The sequence below is a fragment of the Erythranthe guttata genome, chromosome 7, assembly GCF_056151865.1.
Source record: "Erythranthe guttata isolate IM_541 chromosome 7, IM_541, whole genome shotgun sequence".
Lineage (NCBI taxonomy): Eukaryota > Viridiplantae > Streptophyta > Magnoliopsida > Lamiales > Phrymaceae > Erythranthe > Erythranthe guttata.
In genome coordinates this window covers 13,248,400-13,256,560 of record NC_142539.1, presented here as the reverse complement: position 1 = coordinate 13,256,560, position 8,161 = coordinate 13,248,400, and the positions used below count along the sequence as shown (strand labels likewise).

General features: G+C 36.1%; 1 protein-coding gene across 1 annotated transcript; it reads right to left on the bottom strand.

Annotated features, from left to right (window-relative positions):
* Nucleotides 1-4,048: 4,048 nt before the first annotated feature.
* Nucleotides 4,049-5,055, bottom strand: LOC148769741 (metalloendoproteinase 1-like). The gene has a single exon (XM_088820323.1). The coding sequence runs from the start codon at nucleotides 5,039-5,041 to the stop codon at nucleotides 4,049-4,051; it is 993 nt and encodes a 330-aa protein (XP_088676449.1). The 5' UTR covers nucleotides 5,042-5,055.
* Between the last annotated feature and the right edge of the window lie 3,106 nt (nucleotides 5,056-8,161).

Sequence of the window (8,161 nt, the reverse complement as noted above, 5' to 3'; positions counted from 1 at the left end):
TTGGTAGATATAAGCAAGTACTTTTGGGCGAGATCGAGGTGCCTGGTCGTCGTCTTTGTAGCGCTCTGTGCTTGGTTGTTGAAGAAAAGTTGCATGGTTGTTTGGAATTGTTTTTTTTTCTTTTTAATTTAGTGTATGGATTATAATGTTTGGTTCGTAATTTACGAGCGTTTGTTTTGTTCAGAGCAAAATATATGGGTTTGTGTCGTCCGAGTTGTATTTGATTTCATTTTATCTCAATTTACAGAGTAGTCACGTGATAGTCATATTCTCACTGTTCTGTTAATAATTATGCTACTACTGTCTGTTAATTTTCACTGTCAATTATACTGTTATACAAAGCATAGTCACATAGTAGTCATATTCTCACACCTTTTGCAGGTTCTTTGGGCTTCGAATTTCACCTAAGGACTTTGAGCCACCTCTTTTCTAGCCCATATATTTTCTCTTGTTGATAAGCCATTTAGCCACCAATCATTTTTTTTTGCTATTTAACACGTGTATTCTGTAATTTAATTTTGGATAAATTCTACTTTTCGCTCTTTACTTTGCTCGATATCAAAGAAAATACTCACGTAATAGTCATAATCTTATTGTTCTGTTCATAATCATGCTTCTAATGTCTGTTAATTCTCACTGTCAATTATATTGTTAAACAAAGCATAGTCACATTATAGTCATATTCTCACTGTTATGTTAATAATCATGTTTTAGTGTGGGGAAAGCTAGTTGGCCGAATACAGTCATATTTGTACATTGTAAATCATATTTTTTTTTGTCAATAATAATAAAATGTCAATACTAATAGCATAAGAATTAATAAACATTTAAGTATGCTTTTTGATGCATACAAAAAAAAAAAAACACAATGAATGTGACTACTTCAACTCTAATCCAAACAGACAAAAAACTCGTTTGCGTTTCGATGATGCGTTCTTCTTCATTTTCATGATATAGATTTGAATGTGACTACGTCAACTCAAATCATAACAGTATATGACTAGTAATGGGCGAAGGATGGATGCTGCTGCACCAAATGTGTTCGATTTTAGTATGCAATTGCAGTTTTGAGCGTGGGATTTTTCGATTTCGAGGAGTTTTAGATTTGGGGGAGTTTTCATTTATGTGCGTCTTCTTGAGTGATTTTCTGTGATTTGATTTATTTTTTCTTAAGTTGGAAGCAGTTGTTTTAGGGAAAGTGGATATTAATGCTAATTAATTGGGATTTATGTATCCATATTGTTAGGGATTTCGAAAATCTGATTAATTGTTACAAAGCGTGATAATTATTGGAAGGGTAATATTGGGAATAAAATTTCTAGGGGTTTATCGCAAAGAAATAATTATGGTATGGGCATATCACTATTTATTATCTAAATGAGTGGCTTATTGCTAATGACCCTATATATATATATATATATATATATATATATATATATATATATATATATATATATATATATATATATATATATTAATTGGTCGGGTACCCATCACTTTAAGGGTAAAATCATAATCATACCAAAATCGTGACGGTTTGCATTGCTTTTAACAAAACCATTATTAAACCCTAACGGTTTTGGCATCGAATTTTAATCGGAGTGGATACCTCATCAAGTATAATATTCATATAAATGGTATGCATATAAATTATAGGGAAAATTGCACATCACTCCTTAAAAATTTCTAATTTTCGCACTTTACACCATCAAAGTTTTAAAAAGTAAATGTCCCCTTCGAAATGTTATTCTTGTTGCACATTGCCCCGATAGTAAAATTTCGATGAATTATTCACTGGCATTTGAGTATTTTTGTTGCATATTGCCCCTTTATAAGTTACTTTTGTTGCACGTTATCCCTTAAAAACATTATCTTTTTGCACATTGCTCCTTTAAAATGTTATTTTTGTTGCACAATGCCCATAAAAAATTGGCTTCTGGGGCAAAATGCAACCAAAATAATATTGAACGCAGATTATCCAGTATTTTAATTTTTAGGGTAGAAAATGGAAAAATGGGAAAATTGTAGGGGGTGAAGTGCATTTTGTCCTAAATTATATACTCGATTTGTGTAATTCTATATTTCTTCATCAGTGTGTATGGGCTATACACACACACACACGTAAGGGGAGAAATAAAATGGATTAATTACATGAACAAATCAAAACAATTAATTGAGGATTAGCTAAATCTAATCAAATTACTTAATTAAATGGGCTAAACAGTTGCCCGAATATTTAATAAAACAAAAACTGAGACATTAAAATTACTAAGTTTGTTGTTAAAAAAAAATCAACGCCGGCGACTAGAAAGAAAGAGGTTCAGAAAAAAAAAATTCAGAAAAAGAGATGTTTTTAAAATATTTTTAAAATGGGGTGAATGTGATATTTTATTAAATATGGGTCAATGTGCAATATTGATAAATTTATACCTTAATGAATGTAAGTGATTAGAATTATATCATGAGGGCTATTTTAGCCAAACATTATGGGGCTGGATTTATTTGCGAAACTGTTTTTCATTTTTGGACGTACACATTTAAATCATTCTCATTTGGGTATGCAATTCACCCATATAAATATTCAACAAATATAATATAACTTTTAGTAATCTATAAAATTAGGAGTAAAATGCAAAACCCAAACCACTCCAAAAATCCTGAACGCCAAAAAACCGCCAAAAATTAAGTGGTCAAAACCCCCGATAAGTGATAAGTGTTTAATTAAGTATACTCTACCCTTTTCATTTTTATTCGTTGACCGCTCGCGAAAAGATAAAAAAACCTAGATAAATATGTCCAACTTCTAGAATTTTATAATCCAAATAAATTTTTCAAAATTTTCAATTCAACCCGTAATATTTTCAATTAAGCTCTCTTCTCCATTTGACATAATAACACTATAACACACAAATACACACTCCGATTTTAATCTCTCTGGCCACACACACCTCACCCCACCAATGCCGCTGCCTCCTTCATATCATCAGAAAAATCTCAAACCCACTCGAGATTCAACCCATCCGTCTAAACCTTCAACCCCGCCACCGCCACCGCCACCGCGGACCACGAATTAGCGGCGGTGAAGACGACGATTTTGAGAAGAGTTTACGGTGGGTTTTGTTATTTATAAGAAATATTTTTTATAGCTAAAATGATATTTTGCTTTTGGCTATTTGGTCAAGGTCCATTTTGATAGTTTACTTGGAGAGATTAGAGTCTAATCCGTAACGGCTATACGGTGAGTTCGCCGGAACTGCGTCGGAACGGGCCGGAAAGGGAACGGTGCTCTCCGTTCCGAAATCCGTAACCAGAACGGTTTTCACCGTGACTCACCGGAACGCCGAGAAAACGGTTGGATGGGCGAGATGGAGCCACGGAACGGACATCACACGGCTGGAACGGCGCAGGGGCATGAAAAAAGAATTTGAAAAAAAAAAACAAACCAATTTGAGTAAAAAAAGATAAGAAAAAAAAAACATAAAAGAAAAAAAAAAGGAAATAATAAGATGGTGGTGGTCATGTTGGAGAATGAAGATTCCCAAGAATCACGGATGTTTGACATCACTTTCAATTATAGCTTACACAATTCTAATTCGGTATTCTATGTGGTATTAATATTGCTTGTATCTTCAAAATGTTCTTTGTAATATTTATTCTTGAAATTCTAATAATATTTTGCATATTATTGAATTGTAATGTTGTTATAAAAAACATATTTGAAATATATTGTATTTTTTTAGAATTTTAATTAAATGTGTCAGTTCCAGTCGCGACGATGCAACGGAACTGGAACGGTATGTCCGCGACAATGCACTCTTCCGTTCCGACGAACCATGGATTAGAACCTAGGGAAAAAAAAACAATATATGAATTATAAAGTTTACTTTTTTAAATCTCATAAAGAGAACTTCTTAATACAAATACATTACAAAGTTTATTTTATTAATTCTCACAAAGAAAACGTACCCTTAGTACTAGGGAAGTGTTATTGCCATATATTTATCTATGCATATGGATATATATATAGAGATAGAGATAAAGAAGTCTTCTAATTTCCCCAGTTTCGATATAAAGCTTTGATCCCATTGATATCATCTTCATTGAAATTTGTTTTGTTCATTCCATAGTCAAGATAGGCGTACATGATCGCAGCCTTAACGTCGGAATGCCCAAGCCCGAGAAGGTGCCCGATTTCATGCACCGCTATCAACTCCAAGTCCATAGTGTCTGGTGCGGGGCCGTCAGACCATTTCTCATCCGCATCGTAATGTAATCTCCCATTGGTAGGACCGAACGCATGGGCTGTGACTCCACCGGGCCCGTCGAACGGGTGTCCGTCCCGATGGGACCTTTTGAAAAATCCGATCACTAGATCGGCGGATTTACCGCCTAGGGCCCCCGAGAAACTGAAAGCGCTGATGGATTGCCACTTCTGGAAGGCCCGCGAAACGGGGTCCACCGCGATCTCGGGAGTGTTGGGAAGAAACCGGTAAGTGAGATTAGCTTTGGACCGCGGCCATCTACGGTTTATTGGGACGATGAAACTGTAGTGAGACACTGTATGAATATCGTTTTGTGAGTTCGAGTAGTTATTACCCTTATTAGGTTGCATGGTGTTGATACCATTAACGATATCAGCATAGCCACATCGAGGGGTGGTCATTTTGGATACTGTCGTAGCATCTAGTACACCCGTGGGGGCAATATGGTAATTTTTTTGGTAGGTTTTGATGGCAGATTCTAGGGCATCGTTGAATTCGTCGTCGTGGGGCTCGACGACGTGGTTTAGGTTAATTAGGTTTTGGTTGTCGAGATAACCAAATTGATGGAGGTAGTTTTTGATCTTGTTGATGCCTTCGATTTTGTTTCCCTTCATAGAACCTTCTAATTGATTGATGAAATCGAAAGCGGAGCGTGGTGGTTTTTTGTCACCGATTGGCGGCATCATCTCCCTCTTGGCGTCGCCAAGTATCGGAGAAAGTAATATTAGGGAAAAAAGAGAGATGGAGAATAAAAAGTGATGAACAAGTTGAAGTGCCATGAGTGAGTTTTAGTATCAAGAAATATATGGTGAATGAAGATGGTTTACAATTGTTATTATGATCTCTATTTATAGACATATATTTGCATGCATGGGAAAAAAGAGGAGGGTGGAAGAAATTAATGCCATCGTACTTGTGTGTGATGGTAGAAGGTTCAATTAATGAATAATATAGCACGAAAAATTTGTAGTTAGGCCGCCGTACAATAAAATCAAGTTACTCGATATACAGTTCTAAAAATTCGTTGAAACCTCGTTTGAGTTTAATATATGAATATCATATTTTCGTTCGATAGCCTTTGATGATCGACTAGAGCTTGTTTAGGGGAAACAAATCGTAATAAATGAATAAAAAAATTAGGCTACTCGAGCTTGATGGGAAAATTACAGTTTATGTCCCCAAACTTTACCACTAAAACGATTTATGTCCTCAAACATTTCAATCCACGAAATATGTCCTCAAACTTGCCACTTTTGATCACTTTATGTTCTGCCGTTAACGTCGACAGCTAACTTCGACAGAAATAGCACGCGTGGCTCACGTGACGTCTATATGGCCGATAAATGTCGAGTTGTACAACCCCCAGTGCCTACTTGGCCGACAAAACATGATGTGGATGCGACACGTCATTCTTCTCCCCTATTTCTATTCTAAAATCCCTAATTCTCCATATCCCCAATGAACCCGTAAATCCAATCTCTAAAACCCCATTTCGAATCCTTCAATTGAGGTGAAATTCGAAAAAAGCAGAATCGTCTGTGAATCCATGGCCATTTTTCCTGGTGTTTTACCAGCAAAATAGCCCAATAAACAAATGTCGAATATTTCCTCGATTTCACTTTCATCTTGGGGCTGAAATATCATGTCTTCTTCCACTTCGTTGGGGAAGTCGGGGAGCTAGAATCCATTCTTAGGCACTCTATTCTTGGTGAAAAAAGAATTATATGCAGATTTGACAGGTGCTGCATGTTTTTTTTTTCCGGAATTGGTTCAGACATTTTGTCGAACAGCTTCAGGGCAGGTTCTGAAACTGCTGAGTTGGGTAGAATTTGTGCCATCTTCATATCCTTGTGCTCGCTTCATCGAGACCACAAGGGGCACAAGCATCAGCAGACGAAGAATCACACGTTTACCTTCTTCCTCTCGATTGCAGGCATGTGTTTGCACGTGAATCTGTTGTTCTTTGAGAAGGGAATTCAAATGTGAGAATGTTTGGATTTTTTTATGGGTTTATAAGTTCGATTTTAGTATGGGTTCGAGCAAGAATGCAGATTGGATTGAAAATTTGGGAATAGATTGAGGTGATTGAAATTGTGAAATGTGGGAAAATTAAGGTTTATGGGAATGAAGCGTGATTTGGGATTTGGGATTTGGGATTTGAGAGAGTGAGTTAAAGGAAATTAGTATATTCTTGTGCCACGCCAATATTTAATATTCAATATATTATTCCACGTCACATTTAACGGTCACATAGACGTCACGTGAGCCACGCGTGCTATTTCCGTCGAAGTTAGTTGCCAACGTCAACGGCATAACATAAAGTAATCAAAAGTGGGAATTTGAGGACATATTTCGTTGATTGAAATGTTTGAGGACATAAATCATTTTAGTAGTAAAGTTTAGGGACATAAACTGTAATTTTCCTCGAGCTTGAATCGTTTGGGTTCGATTATAGTTCATACTTCATTCGACCTCGACTCGATTGCTTATCAAATAAAGGTCAAATAAAATTTTGAAGGAGAAATTAGCCGGAGGTCCCTAAAATAAATTTTCTATATTTTATAAGGACACAAGCATTTTGTCATTTTCCGAAAAGCCCTTGTGGGCTCCCCTCTAACGGAATCGCTTAGGAAAACTAACAGTAACGGCGACACAATGATTTGCAATTATGTGTAATTATGTGTGTGCGCCTGTGTGTGGCTGTGAAGAAATTTTCAACGATGGCAGCGGCGGGGAGTAGGGATGGAACAGATTTAACGGAATACAAAGGGGGTTGGACGGGATTTGACGGAGTGTGTGGAATCTGAAAAACACAAGACTTTAAGCAAATTGCAAAAGTGGGTTATCCTGATTGGAAAGACAATTAGAGTTCATTGGTGTTTAGCAAATTGTCCGAACTTTGAAAGATCGATGAAAATTAAAATAAACTTGAACAAGCATGTATTCGGCTCGACTCAATTATTTGATTACTTCCCCACTTGTAGTCCGTGCGACATAATTTTACGATTTGTTTGGCGTATGTAGGAAGTACGGAGTTCGCTAAGTTACTAATGAGTTTGGCATTTCATGATGACTTTAAAGAGAGATACGATGAGGAAACATATGATATGATATCTAGTACAAATGAAGTTATATGAGCTTTATACGTATTAAGTTTGTAGAGTGGCCCTCAACTATACTTTAATTTGGTGCCAACCTTTTCAAATTCAATTGTTCATACATTCTCCCAAAAGGACTAAACGAATATAAATGAACTAGCCCACTGAAAAAATCGTTAAATTGTGGCCAACAAATGCATAATTCAGTTAAGTTTGGATTTCTTAAGATCAAGAATATGAACAGCGTTGCTAAACAGCCATGAGCTCTAATTACCTTTCAAATTTGGGCATATCAACTTTTGCAATTTGCTAAAAGTCCTGCGTTTTTTAGATTTTGTTCAACTCTGTTGCATTTCGTTAAATCTGCTCAACCCCTACTCCCCGCCACTGCCACACAACCACACACAAGCGCACACAGATAATCACACACCTACATACGCACATACACAACCACACACTCGCACACATATATGATTTTGCTTACACTCATTCATCTCCGCTGTAACCTAATAATAATGGAAACCAAATCGAAAAAACATTAAAAATTGTTTGGAGATGGTAATGTTCGCACCATAGGTTTAATTTTCTTCCAGCTTATTTAACTAAATTTTGCTAACCACCGCGTCGCTGTTGCTATTAGTTTCCTAAGCAATACCGTTAGAGGGCGCACAAGGACTTTTAGCAAAATGGCAAAATACGCGTATCCTTATAACTATAAAATATATTTTTTAGGGACCTCCAACTAATTTTCCCTTTATATATAAGTAATATAGAATAATTTTAATATTTTATAATCTTCAG

Excerpts from the sequence above, each read along its gene's own strand:
- LOC148769741 (XM_088820323.1), bottom strand. The coding sequence starts at position 5,041 with ATGGCACTTCAACTTGTTCATCACTTTTTATTCTCCATCTCTCTTTTT.